This window comes from Alexandromys fortis, unplaced genomic scaffold (genome assembly GCF_014885135.2).
Source record: "Alexandromys fortis isolate MF-2015 unplaced genomic scaffold, M_Fortis_MF-2015_v1.1 scaffold_68, whole genome shotgun sequence".
NCBI classification, from domain to species: domain Eukaryota; kingdom Metazoa; phylum Chordata; class Mammalia; order Rodentia; family Cricetidae; genus Alexandromys; species Alexandromys fortis.
The window spans coordinates 72,642-88,655 of record NW_026067948.1 but is presented as its reverse complement, the minus strand read 5'-3'; the positions used below and the strand labels follow the sequence as shown (position 1 = coordinate 88,655).

Below are 16,014 nucleotides of genomic sequence, written 5' to 3'. Positions count from 1 at the left end.
GGGTGATGAGACAAGTAGGAAAGGACTCAGTAATCAGAAGAGGAGCCAGGGAGCAGTGAGCTCTTTCTCCGTCTCAGAATGGACAAAGGGAGCTTTGTTAATCATGTTTCCTTTGTGATCAGAATGGAGAGGCACTTTAAAAAACTACTGCTGTTTGGTTCAATTTCGGCCGAGTTAAGCCAACTATACAATAGCTAATCAAGTAGTTAAAAATTTCCCAGAGGTAGCCAGGCAGAATCAAGTTCTACTGATAAAGTAGGTAACTAATAGCAAATGGTTGGCTCTGTCCAAGGTTTTCATGGTGGCTAGCTAATACTTAGATGGTAAAATTTGATGGATAGGGAAAAAGATAAATTTGTGAATTTTGATAAATTTACCAGACTTGAGTCACTTTGTACTAAGTCTCTAAAATAAGTATTAAATAGAGATTCAAATCATCTCATTTCCTGGATAAATTTGGAAAACTTGCTTTATCTTTCGGTAGTTCCTTTCTTGTAATTCAAAGATAGTGATCTTTAATGCTCACTCAACTGGTGTTGTGAAAGATATTAAGACTGTAAATACTCTGTGTGCCCTACAGATGAAGAAATAGGAGAAATTCTCTTAGTATCATACATATTCAGTAAGGAAAGGTGAATCTGTATAGTTTCATTGTTATTTTTAAGGGAAACTTGTTATTCTTTCAATATCTCTTTTTACAAGGGAGGCTATATGCTCTCCTACAAGTTAATTTTCTCCTTCTCTCCTCCTCCTCCTCCTCCTCCTCCTCCTCCTCCTCCTCCTCCTTCTTCTTCTTCTTCTTCTTCCTTCTCTCTCTCTCTCTCTCTCTCTCTCTCTCTCTCTCTCTCTCTCTCTCTCTCTCTCTCTCTCTCTCTCTCTTTCGAGATGGTTAAAGCTCGCCTGAAGATCAGAGTGCAAAGCTAAGCCACTAGAGAGGCCAGGGAGTGGAGGCATACACCTTTAATCCCAGGACTCAGGAGACAGAGGTAGATGGATCTGCCTGAGTCCAAGGATATACTGGACTTCACAAGATCAATCCAGAAACAGATCAAGGTGGTGGTGGCTCATACCTTTAATCCCAGTTTTCAGGAGTCACACACCTTTAACTCCAGCACTAGGGGGGTGGAGACAGGGCAATATGTCTGTGTGGAGAGAGAAGTATGAAGGGGAAGAGACAGGAACTCACTAAGGTCTGCAGTCTGAGGTTTGATGGAGACTCTGTCAGGTGCTTTAATTGTGGTAAATTAGGACATCTGAAAAGGGATTGCAAGCACAGATGTCTAGGAGATGCAGTTTGAGTACAGAATCGCTCCTTCGGTCTGGGCATTGGTAGAGGCAAAAGAACTCTCTAGTGGCTAGACACTGTTTCTCTGACCTTCAGCATTAACCCCAATTTCTGTCTCTGTGTTTTTACTGTTAATACCAGTTAGAATTTGTGCTGCACTGGCAGTCCTGGAACTGGGTCTGTTGATCAGGCTGGTCTCAAACTCACAGAGATCTGCCTACTTCTGCCTCATGAGTGCTGAAATTAAAGGTGTGCACCACCACTGTGTGAATCTACAAGTCAATTTTCTAGTACTTATGAGGAAAACCTGGAAATTTACAGTGTGGATGGTTTTGTAAAAAAAGAACTTTTAATTTATCTCTGCTATAACCATCTAATCCATCAGTCTAGTTGTGAGATGTTTTATAATGAGTTGTTGGTATTGAAGAAATAAGTAATGATGAAAAAAGGGCAACAGTAGTGTAATAAAAAGGGTCTGACAATTTATTGTTATTTAGCTATTCCCCACTTATCTATCTTAAAAAAATTAAAGATAATTTTCAAGCCTAATAACAAAGTGACCATAAATCCTAAGCTTCTGAGTGTCTTATATTTGGAAAGCAGTGAGAAGAGCTTGGTCTTTTGGCTTTATTTTTATTTAAAAGCCCTGACTGTCCTTTCCCTTGATTATACATTCAGAACAGATGGAAAAGGATTTCCCACAAATTTTTCCACGTTTGGTCTTTTATCATCTAACGTACTTTCCTCCTAGGCTGAAGTCTTCCTTTCCTTTTACATTAAAAATTGCTGGTATTTTCTTCTCAGTGTAAAACTCTAGCCTTACTTTCAATTTACCTTTTTTCAACAAGAAATCCACATTTCCTAATATTTGGAGCAACAGATTTTTATTTTGGGGGAGAGTCTGGGGATTTATCTAGTCTTGTCACACCCATACTAAGGTCTTCCTACAGTGACCTTCCATTCCAGTGACCTTTTGCTCTTTAGTCGACTCAATTTTTCCATCCCGTTTAAATACCGCTGCTGTGAGATAATGCTCTTGTAAAATGTAAAGATTTGTAACTCGTCTTAGTTTAATAAAACACGGATTGGCCAGTTTCCAGGCAGTAAGTATACGTGGGGCAACCAGACCAGAAGAATTCTGGAAAGAGGAAAGGCAAAGTCAGTCATCAGTCAGGTACATAGGAAGCAAGATGAGAATGCCTCACTGAGAAAAGATCCCAAGTTATGTGGCTAAACTTAGATAAGAGTTATGGGTTAATTTAAGTTGTAAAAGCTAGTTAATAATAAGCTAATAGGCCAAACAGTTTAAAGTTAATATAAGCCTCTGTGTGTTTATTTGGGATTGAATGGCTGAGGGATCAGGCAGGACAGAAACTTCCATCTATACACTTCTGTGGATGAACATTCTTTCTTACCCTTCAATGGAAAGTATTTCCTGTGGCCACATTTAATTTCTAATTGGAATAATATAGAACATGTGTTTCCTGTTTATTTTATAGTAGTATTTCACATAATTGAAGATGACTATTATTGCCTTCCTTTGCCTTTTGTTCTCTGCATGAGCTACACCTTGTCTAGGTTAGTTAGACCCCTAACCATATTCACTATGGCTTTTCCAGTCAAGGTTAAATGTACTTTCACTACCATGGTAACCAATTACAGCTTGTTGTTTTTACTTAGAGAAACCCACATTTTTCCTGTTTTCAGTATAAAATCCGTAATTTAAAAACCACCATGTGACTGTCCTTTTAACAAAGCTGTGGATGGTGGTAGCTCCATACTGAGAATATAACTTCATACAAGCTGGACACTGACCTCATTATTTTAACTAAGTTACTTATGGCACATGCATTTCTCATACATCTTTTTGTTCCCTTTTCTCATTAAGAGAGTTAGTGGGCTCAGATCGATTTGAGTTCATCCCCAGTACAGCTACTTACTGATACTGACTGTGACATAGGATAGTAGTTTTATGATCCTCATTTTACCCATCTCTGAATAGAGAGTTTTATTTACTACTTATGTCTATGTAAGAATGAAAACAGTTACTGTTAAATTTCTAGAATCTGTGTCACTTAAGAAATTATGTATAAATTGGTAGCTATTGCTGTCTTTCATAATTTGTAAATGACAACCTGATGCAGCCAGACTGATGTATCAAAAATTTAGAATGGGTGTGGATTTCAGGGGACTTGGAATCATAGTTAATCCATGAAAATGTTGTTGTGGAAAGACTATGAAGTATACATTTTTCTTTTTTAATTAATTATTACTTTTTAAGGTTTATTTATTTTGTGCTGTTAGTGTTTTGCTTGCATGTAATTGTACCACAGGCATACCTGGTGCCTGTGGAAGTCAGAGGAAGGCATTGGATTCCCTGGAACTGGCATTATAAGCCACCATGGTGGTGCTGTGATCTGAAGCCAGGACCTGGGTAAGAGCAACAGGTGGTAACAACACTGAGGCACCTCCCTAGCCCTCAATTTTCCCCTTTTTAATTTTTTTTATTGAGCTATACATTCTAAATTTCCTTTTTAAGATTGGATAATTGGGTAAAGCAAGACTTCTCAAACAGGATTAAGGTGGAAATCCTTAATCAGGGAGGCTAAGAGAGTCAGAGCCAGAACAGAACTGGGTGAGAAGGTCAGACTTTGAACAGAATGTTAAAATGAAGTTATTGTAGTGATAATTCCACCATCAGAGGTGTCTAACCCCAAAGTTCTAAGATGCTGACTCCTCCAGTGCTTTTATGTGCTAATTAAATAAATTATGCCTAGAGTTTGCATACCACTTTTTATACCTTTTATTTTCTTTAATTGCCCTGGACTCAACTATTCTAGTTTCCATGTAGCTTTTTTTACCTAAACAAAACAAAACAATCCACAACCAAATGTGATTCTTATAGAATCCAGTAAGTTCTTCCTTGATTTGCAATATCAATACACAATGGGGAGGACATTAAAATTTGTAGCAATGCTTATACAAATTTTCCTTTCTGTTACAAGACTTGTTGGTCTGAACCTCTCTTCCATAATCTTCCTATCATATGACTCTTTGAATAAACTCTTTTCATAGCCTTTGTCAATTTTTTCTACCTGTCTCTTTCTTTGGTTGTATCTCATAAGAACCTAAAGACTCCATCAGGTAGGATGTCAAGAAAATGGGTGATATTTTCTATTTGTGTTCTTTATTTGTGTTTATGTGTATGTGTTGTATGTATCTGTTTGTGGGTGTACTTCTGTGTGCATGCATGTTTGGAGGTCAGAAGTTAGCTTCAGATTCTTGTACTTTTACTCCTATCTTAGATTTTGAGACAGGGACCTGGAGCTTACTCTTTTGGCTAAAGTGGGTGACTGTGGGTCTCTGGGGTTCTCTTATTTTTTTCCTCCCTTAGTGCTGGGATTATAGGCACATGCTATCATGTACAGCCTTTATGGGAGTGCTGGAGATTCTGAACTTGGGTCTTATGCTTGTATAGCAAACACTTTATCAACTGAGCCACACCCCCAGATACATGAATTATATTTTTAAGAATGTGTATAAAATATGTCATAAAATCTTCAAGCCTACTACCATTAGTTATATGTGTCTAAGGCTGAGATGTGGACAATTTGCTTTATTTTGTGTCTCAGTTGTCTTGTGTTCATGCAGGCCCAAGAGCAGTTATTGAATCAGTTACAAAGTCCTCCCTTTGGGGAGCTTCATTAGTTTTAAAAAAAAAAATGTGCTAAACACAGTTATTTAAACACCGTACTGTAATATTAATTTTGGCCACAAACATTGGCAGGACTATTTTAAAAATAACCACCCCCTTTTTTTTTTTTTACCATTTTACCTTTCACATTTCTTTTGATATGTAAATAAACTTTTCTAGTAGACTGAGATAATACTTTAAAATTTTATTTCAATCCTCAAAATTTAGTATTCATGTTATAAACTTACTGACACAGACTTGTAAGAGCCATATTAAGTATTTGTAAGAAAGGATCCTAGGTTGGGCTTATGTGTATTATTATTTCCTGGACAGTGTGAAAGACAATTATGGTATCTTCCAGACTTTCTCTTTGTGTCAATCTTCACTGTACATTAATACAAGAAGTCCACACACCTAATTTATTATGGCATTTTTGCAATGATGCCTGCAAAATGTTTGATAAAAATTTGTTGGTAAATCAAATATAACAATGTCAATCAGTTCGTTATACCATAAGGACTCCACAAAGACCTGCACTTCAGTTCAAGTTTGAAGGACTTAAATATTTAAGCCTTCATGGATACTAAGGAGAAGGAAGATGCAATCACATGATTAAAAGTTTATAATTTCCTAGTGTTTAGATGTTTACATATTCAATCGAATGTTGTAATGAAAATAGACTAGATAACACTGACACCAGAAGAAGCAATGATTACTTACTATTACTAAAAGGAAATGGGAGGAATCCTTAGATGTTGGCTCAGAGCATTTAACCAATTAGGCAAAGGAAATAGCACTTGAGTTAGAACCTAGAAGTTATGTGTTAAAATATTTAACATTTGCATAGTGACTGAAACACAATAATTCCATAAACTGTATACATTACCCTTAAATTTTACCTCTTTCTTTAATTATAAGAATTCACAAATTATAAAGACTTACCTTTTCATTGAACAACTAGGGAAATGATTATTGTGGAAATTTGTGAAATGTAGGTAGGTAATTAACAGGTCTTGCTTTGTGATTATCCTTAGCTATACTTTGTTTATTTAATTACACATGTTTATTGAAACTTGTCAAAAAGTGGAGAGAGCACTTGGGAGGCAGAGGCAGGCGGATCTCTGTGAGTTTGAGACCAGCCTGGTCTACAAGAGCTAGTTCCAGGACAGGCTCCAAAACCACAGAGAAACCATGTCTCAAAAAAACTTAAAAAATAAAAAATAAAAAAATAAAAAAGTGGAGAGAGATCAATATACTGCAGGATTTTACTGCACAATAAATTCTGCATTCCTCTAGCATATACACATAGGAGAATTTATCATCCTGGTATGACCAAATGAAACCTTTGTTTTAGTTTTGGCTCTCTTAATTATCCATTTTTTTTCTGAATTTATTGTGAATGGAGAACTCACCCTTTCCTGAGCCAAACTGTGCTATCATATGCTTATCTGAGTTATCAGTAAATTATTTATTAGGGTGCTTTGAAGCCAACCTGTCTCTAACTTTTAATATTCTTCTGTAAAAAGTCTTCAGATATATTCTTCTTCTAGAAACACTGTGTTGTTTACCCAGAGTCATGTCTGTTCTAGCTTGCCATCCCAAAATAATCCAATAAATTTGGGAGAATTAGGTTTAGATGAGTCTAATGTATTTTCAGAAGCTGCATATTTTGTTTTCTCTTCATGGAACTCTTTAAATAAACATGAAAGTGATTTGCAATTCATATCTTAGTTATTATTTATCCTTATTAGTGCTAATGATACAGATAAAAATCAGAACATCTATGATATATAGATAATAGATGCTAGATAATAAGTTATAAGTAGCCAACATCAGAAAATTGTACTTAAAGTAGCTTCTCTTATGTTTCTTTTATTCCCATATAATGTGTACTGTGGCTTGCTTGTTGAAAAGTAGACTCAGTTATTTACCTTTTATTGCCCCTCATACCCACAGCCTGCCAAAACAGTTTTGAGGACTTCCAAGGCACCTGTGAGAGATTCCCATGCTCATGCATGGGATCATGCATTTTGTGATCATGACAAAAGGTAGTACACTGTGACTCTGACTTTTTCCCTAGAGATGATTTTGACTATGTTCCACATAACCTTTTGGCTAACAAGTTATACATTTTGAGGTGCTGCAGAAGCATGGAAATGTACCTTAAATTTCTGGTTTGGAGAGCAATGAGCATTAGTAGATGAGTTATCTGGTCTTCTGTGGAGGCCTTTGTGCTCATTTCATGTGAGTTTAATTTTCGCTGTTTTAAGTATCATAGAGTTATGTAATAACGGACTTTTTTCAGAAATATAGCTTAGAATTAGTGATTTTATGTACTTATGTCAGACTTTTTGATTCAGTCTTTCTTTGCTGGTAGAAACTAAAGGTGTGTATCAATTGTTTTTAAATCCCAATTTAGGTCATTGTGTTGCTTTTCTAATTAGCATGTCTAATGACTGACAGACTTTATGTGCTTAACGTCTTGCAGGGCCTTTTATGCATTTTTTATTATTTTTTCAAAAAAGAAAAAATCTGGCACCAATCTTTAACCAAAAGTAATTTCATGTTTACAATAGTATTTCACATACTATATAAGAGTTTGACTCAGTGTCCCAAAGCACTTTGATTGCTTTTTTTGCTCTCAATTCAGAGGATCTAAGCTGAGCAAGTAATGCAAACCAAGTGTAACTGCTTATTTGCCATGTGGATTCTATAAAGTAATTCTATTCTTCTGTCTTTGATACAGTTGAGAATACAGGCCAACCATTTAAATACTCATCTGCTTAAGATGTAAACATTTAAATTTAAATATTTTTAAATTTTGTAGAACCAGAATGAAATATATAACTGCTGCAATTTCTAAAACTATCCTGTTACACTGTCTATACCATTCATTCATAACTTTATGCCATAGTAAACATTTTTAAGTATTGGGATTAAAGAAGTGTGACACTATGCCCAGTTGTATGGCGTCTGTTTCTGTGAATTGCTATGCATGGTGTGTGTGTGTGTGTGTAGAGTTTGTGTAGTGTGTAGACATCTATGTGTTGTTATATGACTGTATGTGTGTCTATGCTGTCATGTGAATGCATGTACATTCCTGTTTGTTTGTATTTGCATCTGTATTTTGTGTTTTGTGCATGGGTGTGTGTTGATGTGCTACTGCTTGGGAGCATGTGAGAATATCTACATTTTGGCATAAGGAGTATAAAATTTGTTTGTTTATCTTGGTGGTAGTCATTTAGGATAGAGAATTTCTTGCTTTATTCATTTAATAGGTTCCCTAGAACAGATGTTAGTGTGATTATACATTGAAAGTAGATGTTAAGAATTACTGTTAATGGTGGGTGGTGGAGTACACCTTTAATCTCAGCACTTGGAATACAGAAGCAGGCAGATCTCTGAGTTCTGAGTTTGAGGTCAACATGGTCTACAGAGTGAGTTACAAGATGGCCAGGACTACAGAAAGAAACCCTGTCTTGAACCCCTCCCAAAAGAATTCCTGTCAAGAATGAATTGTATCTCACTAAGTGTACCTCATTTTACTCACAAGAGCATAGCTAAGGTAATTCCTAAAGTCCTGTCTCTAGGTCTAGTCTCTGCAAACATACTTTTACTTTGAAGTGATTGTTATTTAATTGTACAATAATAATTTGTTAAGTAATCTGGTAAGGTTTAATTAGCATGGTTTAAATGCATGATAATTTTATCCTTAAAGTAAATGGCAATGTTAAAACACGTGTCTGAACATCATTGTTCAAATTATATTTTGCAATTTTACTATTATAGTCATATTAATCATTTTGAAACAAAACAGTGCTTCCTTAATATATATTTCAAATATTATTTTCTCTCTTGATAAACATTGGTATTAATTTATTTTGTTTTAGAAATATCAGTCTTTGAATATCCGTCTTCAGACAGGTACCAAGCTAAGTGGAGCTTTGGGGTCAGCATAGTTCCTTTTATACATCAAAGACAGTGGTTTGGAATGATAGAACTAAGATAAACCTTAGAAGATAGCCAACTTGTCTCTTAGATGAGGATCCTGAGGCTAGCACAGATATAACTAACTTGTCAACCAGTCTGAAACCTGGCATCTAAATTCAGAGACTTATCTCTGCAATTGTCTTTACTCGGTACCCCAGCTCTTGGGGCACATTGGAATTTTGTGACAAAGATTTGAATGGAGGCTGCTATTTAATTAGATTGCTTACAAGTGTGTGCTATAATTAACTGGAAATACAACGGGGGGAGGGGAAGGCTTGTGGAAATACTTTTGTGACCTTCTGCAGATGACAGGAGGATCCTTACTTGGGTTTGGAGGATGTCAGAGAGCCATTGCTTCCCAGCTGTAGATGGCAATGTACAACTAACTGGAAGGCACAACAGAAAAGAGCATTAGCTAGAAGTGGTTAATAAAATGAATTTCTTTCTAATTTTTTTTTTTTTTTTGAGACAGGGTTTCTCTGTAGCTAGTTCCTGTCCTGGAACTAGCTCTTGTAGACCAGACTGGCCTCGAACTCACAGAGATCTGCCTGCCTCTGCCTCCCGAGGGCTGGGATTAAAGGGGTGCGCCACCACCGCCCATGAATTCCTTTCTAAAACAGGGAAATGTTCTCTTTTCAGCTCCAGCACCGACAACAGCAGTGCCCTATATGTCAATAAAATGTGTGGATGTCCGTAAGAACCACCATAAGACAAGATGGCTAGTGCCTTGGGGACCCAACAAGTGTGAAAAGATCCGCGACATTGAGGAAGCAATTCCAAGAGAAATTGAAGCCAATGACATTGTGTTTTCTGTACACATTCCCCTCCCTTCTATGGAGATGAGCCCATGGTTCCAGTTTATGCTGTTTATCATGCAGCTAGACATTGCTTTCAAGTTGAACAACCAAATCAGTAAGTACCCTAACTGCTTTGGTCACCTGTGGGAATTTTCTTCCTAGGAGTGTGAATGGTGATGACAACTCAGTTATTAGCTGTTTGCTGCTTTCTGTGCACTTTCTGAGCCCTTCATCTAAATCAATTCATTTAATCTTCCAAATCCCTTGATACAAATATCTGGATTACTTCATTTTACGTGTAGATCACTTGGGTTTTGGTGAGATTGCCCACAGTCAGACCTATTGATCCTTTTCATTGTCTCCTGTGTTCATGTTTATGCCCAGATAAGTTATTATAATAGAATGCTTATGAGAATTGGCCTAAGAGTTCTCCTGAGATAGATTTAAATCCCTGATTTAAAAACTTACATGTATACACATGCAAAGTTGCTTGTGTGGAGGTTAGAGAACAGTTATTAAGTGATAGTTCTTCCTGTCCTCTGGGATTCTGGGGATAGAACTCAGGTTATCAGGCTTATGCAGTATCTTAGTTTACAATTCTATTGCTGTGAAGAGATACCATGACTAAGGCAACTTTTATAACAAAAACAGAAGGCATTTAAATTGGGCATGGTAGCATAAGGCTTTAATTCCAGCATCTGGGAAGCAAAGGCCAGCCTGGTTTACAGAATGAATTCCTAGACAGCCAAGGCTATACAGAGAAACCCTGTTTCAAAAAACATGTTTAATTTAGGTTTTAGAAAGTTAGTCCATGATCATCATGATGGGAAGCAGACAGAAATGGGGCCAGAGCAATAGCTGAGAGCTCATATCCATCCTGATCTGTCATTGGCAGGCAGATAGAGAGACAGTACCCTGGCACGAATCCCTTCTCTAGGGACATACCTCCTTCAACAAAGTCACATCTAGTGCAACAAAGCCACACCTCATAATTCATTTCAAACAGTTCCACTAACTGAGGACCAAGTGTTGAAACATGCGAGCCTGTGTTGGCAATTCTCATTCAAACTATCACATGCAGCAATTACTTCTGCCTGGTGAGTCATTGAACTGCCCTCCGGCACCATTTATTAAAAGTTCTACAATGTTAAATAACTTATAAAACATCTCTGAACCACTTTTTATGTGCAAAATTTGAATAAAAATATCTAATTAACCAAATAATTTTGAAGAATAAGCAATTTTATTTCAAAATATAAAAATTAAAGTCTTATTCTTGAAATTCAGCTCATTTTCTTTCTTTTTTTCCCTACATCTTGGCTAGTGAAATTAAGTTCTTACAAAATAATTTTATTTTAATCTTAGTCATGTCCCTATGTGAAACATCCTTAATGACCAACAAATTAGGCTTTACAATTCAGAATTCTCAGAATTCTCTCCATTGTGTTTGAAAGGTTTTTTGCAGCTCCCTTCTTTTTTTTTTTTGTTTTTGTTTTTGTTTTTTGTTTTGAGACAGCATTTCTTTGTGTAACCTTGGATGTTCTGAAATTATCTCTGTAAACCAGGCTGGCCTAGAACTCACAGAAGTCTACCTGCCTATGCCTTCTGAGTGCTGGGATTAAAGGCATGCACCACCACCCAGTACAGCCTTATTTCTTAGAGCTGACATGTATATATTTCCACATTCTCAAACAATTTCATACTCTGGATACATCCAGATACAGCTTCCATTAACATTCTTGCTCATGCTGATGTTCTTTTATTTTTTATTTTTAAGTCTTAGCAATAGAGCCCTGGGCCTCATGCATCCTGGACACATGGTCTTAAATGAACCATAACTTAAGTCCCATCTCCTCTTATTTTACCATTCTCATTTTTTCACATAAAGTAAAGTATTCTTATTGAAAACCTAGTCATTCTTAAAGAAATTCCAGTTGTTACATGGCCTTAGTGCCTTCCCAGATGTTTTCTCATTTCTTTCATAAATGAACTCCATTGTTGGCTAAGCAATGTCTACTTTGACAACGTAGCACAACTGAATTATTTTTTTATATGTTTCCTTGGTAGATCAACTCCCTATTTGTGATCATGTTTATATTTTTTTGGCTGTAACTATGTGTGTAGGAAGCTATGAGTGAAAATGTCTCTTGGATCAGATCATTTTCCTACAAATAAAGGATACCAAGCAACCGATGGAGGTGCTTGGCACTTTTCTACTCAAAGACAGTACTTTTGTTATTCAAAGAAACATTTTAATAACCCGTGGCACTAATTCTGGTAACAACTACTTACATATTGCTTGCATGGTTAAATTAATGGCTGAGATGTTTACAACTGACTGAAAGGTGATGCTTTGCTAGGAATAACAACTTGTTGCCATAGCAATTATTGTTTGGTGCAATGCTTAGGCTTTTAAAGCTTATATTGTTTATTAGGATGTGAGAAAAACTAGATCATTTGATACTCTGACTTTTGTGTTGTGTAAAATGCCTGGCCAATAATTGATTTCATTTTCAGCATTAAAGTTATTTAATAAAATAAATCACAGCTTCTGGTAAGTTTATGTGAAAGTTTGGAAGTTGACAATCCATTTCTAAATTTTATTCCATTCAATTTATAAAAGGTTGTTAAGTAAACACATGAATACAATCGCCTCAGCCTGTATAGGATTACCTTCACGTGTAAGATCTCAGGGCTGATCACTTTGTATTGGATAACCAATTGAAGGGATTATCCCTGGGGAAGACCATTTCTCCCAGTCTCAGCATTCCCCAGTTACCTATGGTTCTTTATCTAGCATTGAGACCCCATGATGTTCTCCTTTTCTATTTTACTGTGTTCATTGGTGCCTTCATTGTTCAGATTTCATTTAGGCAGTCATGTTGTTGATACTTCATGGGCATAGCCTCTTTGATTACTAGGAGATACAATTTCACAGAAAAATCCTATTCCTCTGAGTCTTTCATTTTTTCTATCCCTTCTTCTGCAATTAGGTTGTAGATGTATCAGTCAGAACTGGGAACCATATGATCTCTTGCAATCTACATTTTGATCAGTTATAGTTTTCTGTAATATTCTTAATCTGTTGCAATGAAAAGTTTCTGTGATGAAGGGTGTTGTGGTTTGAATAGGTGTGGCCCCCATAGACTCATGTATTTGAATGTTTGGTCTGTAGGAAATGATATTACTAGGAGATGTGTTCTTGTTGGAGTAGACTTGGCCTTGTTGAAGGAAGTGTATTTCAGTCGCTGCCTATGAATCAAGATGTAGAACTCTCAGCTTTCCCCCCAGCACTGAATGTATGCTGCCATTCTTCTTGCCATGACAATAATGGACTAAACTTCTGAAACTAAATCAGCCCCAATGGCATGTTTTCCTTTATAAGAGTTGCTTTGTTCATGGTGTCTCTTCACAGCAATAAAATCCTAACTAAGATAAAAGTTGTTATCATGGACTGGGCTATTGCTATGATAGGACTGAACATGCTTTTGTTTAGAGGAATGTGGACTTTGGGAGTTGGCCTTTAATGGGGTTTAATAGGCCATACTAGTAGGAACATGGAAGACAGTGTGCTGAGGATGATTTGAGCTATGGGAGCCTGGCTCAAGAGGCTTCAAAGGAGAAGAATATTACCATGTAAGCTAGAAATCATTCTTGTGATATTTTGGTGAGGAATGTGGTTATTTTTTACTCTTTGTCTAACGAGTCTGTCTTTGTCTAAGGAGGTTAAAGTGAAGAGATTTAGGTCAATTCTGTGGGCAGAAGAAATCTCAAAATGACCTAGTATAGACTCTGTTGTATAGTTATTAGTGATCCCTCCAATGAAGAGCTATAATGAAAAAGAGCAAGCTAAGAAAGCAGAAATGCAAACTATACAGTTTGAGGAAAAAAGAGGCACCAAGAAGTAGAATGGAGATAAATCCTGTGTTCAAGGAGATAAACAAATTAAGAGATGGAAGAAAGGGAGTGGTAACTTGGGACAAGACCTCACAAGTTAAGCTTCCAACTTGTAAAAGAATTAAAGAACAGCTTAGGCCCTATTGTGGGGTGATCTTTCTGTACACTGTGAATAAGTGTTGTTCTTATTTGTTGATAAATAAAGCTGTGTTGGCCTATGAAAGGCAGGATAGAGTTAGGTGGGAAATTCAAGCAGAGATACAGGAAAAGAAGAATGGAGTCTAGCAGTTGCCAGCCAGGAACCAAGGAACTAAGACATGTACAAAATGAGGTAACAGCCACAAACCACATGGCAAAGCATAGATTAAAAAATATGGGTTAATTTAATTGTAATAGTTAGGTAATAATAAGCCTGAGTCATCTGGCCAAACATTTATAAGTAATATTAAATCTCTGAGTGATTATTTGAGAGTTGACAGGCTGGAGAGAAACCTCCAATTACAAATAGCATAGCAAAGTGAGGATCTTTTTTAATATTTATTTATTAATTATGTGTACAGCATTTCTTCCATGTGTGCCCACAAGCCAGAGAGGGGAGCCAGGTCTCATTATAAATGGCTGTGAGCCACCATGTGGTTGCTGGGAATTGAACTCAGGACCTCTGGAGGAGCAGTCAGTGCTCTTAACCACTGAGCCATCTCTCCAGCCCTCAAAGTGAGGATCTTGAATTTCCAAAGGACCTGGGAAAACTTTAAAAAAGGAGCCAGCTCCTTTAAGAGTTTCTGCAGGACACTGAGTCCTTGAAGAGTTAGGATGTTAAACTAAGTAAAAATGCCTGCCACAGTACAAGTATCAGCATTCTAGAGCTCTAGGAAAGGTTTAATGCAGTTCTTATTTATGAGCTTTAGGCTAGATTTTACAGTCACCAAAGCCTCAGGCAGAGGTCCACACTGCTTAGCAGTTTAAGGATTTGTTCACACAGTCAACAAAGGCTAAAAGATACAGGTAAAAGAGGTCCAGATTGAAAACACTCTAAACATTTTCCAGTGTGTTTTCTAATGTGCATAGGCTTAAGAAAGAAAGGGTATCAACAGTTATACAAAGGAATACATAGTTAAAAAAATAATCTAATAAAGTCTTTAAAGAGAGAAATAAAATAATAAAGATTACATAATAAACTGTGTAAAGATGGAAAATACGCAGGATTTTGGATTTTGTATATTTTTGTGTTAATTTTGAATTTTTTGGTGACTGATGGGCAAGAGACAGCTGCTGGGAGACATGGGTTTGAAAGACTGATAAAATATATCAATATAAATATTTTTAAAACACCTTAACTTTAAAACAGAAATCAAAAAAATAAATTTGTAAAATGGAACTTAAAAGATTCATTGCTTTGGAGAAGTAGTTTTGCTTTTGTTTCCACAGAAAACCAGAGGCTATGAATTCATTTCCAGGTTAAGATGGATCAGGTTTGATAAAGGGAGACCTCCTGAACCTTGACAAGTGATATCTATCAACAAATGTTGTAACTGGTCTTTCAAGGACTTGGACATTAACTCAAATTTCCTCAGGGTCCCCATATGATTAACAGCATCCACCCATCAACAGGAAGTAGTCTAGAGAACTACACTGAAATTCCCAAAGTATTGTTTTTAAATGCTTGTTTTTATTTAAAGGGAGTTGATTATAAATTGTTATTGATCATAGTCATTCTCTTTCTAAAAGAAGAAATGGAGATATTATGTAGAAATTATAAGAGGAAAATGAACCAACTTTTATTTAAAAAACAGCTGTTAATCTCAAAATATTTTACTCTTGTATGAATTTTAGTTTGTTGATGCAAATTTAAGATCAATTTTGTTATACTGTATGTATATTTCTACTCTTGTTTAAGGTGTTATGTTTATGCAGCTCATTTAAAAATATAATATATAATTTAAAAATCCAAATTAATGGTCTTCTATAATAGTCAAACTTGTAGCCATATTAGGTTTTTTTAGGTATACAAAGATATATTTCAATTACATAGGTTATCTTCAAACACCTCAAAGACCTATGGAATATGGCATTTAAAATATTTTAAGAACTTAGACTTTTCTTGACAGTGAGACATGTCTGCTCCTGGCAGCACCAATTACTTTAAAGAAGATGATGGTCATTGAAGAAACTTATTTTGGAGTTTGTTTTCAATGTGGCAAAACCAGCCATTTGGGCAAAAAACTGCTCTTGCCTAGACTGCTTGATATGTAGGACCCACAGAAAAATGATCTCTAAACTTTGCCAAAACATGGTAGGATGGTCCTTCAATTTCATGATTCCCAGAAGAAACTGGCAGAAATTCTGCGGGA

The 16,014-nt window shown here is 36.2% G+C and overlaps 1 protein-coding gene across 1 annotated transcript in view; it reads left to right on the top strand.

The window, feature by feature from the left end:
• Nucleotides 1–16,014, top strand: part of Wls (Wnt ligand secretion mediator) — a 79,872-nt gene that overhangs the window by 21,301 nt on the left and 42,557 nt on the right. Inside the window, 1 exon segment of the mRNA XM_050149460.1 lies at nt 9,609–9,881. Coding sequence (XP_050005417.1) covers nt 9,609–9,881 — 273 coding nt within the window.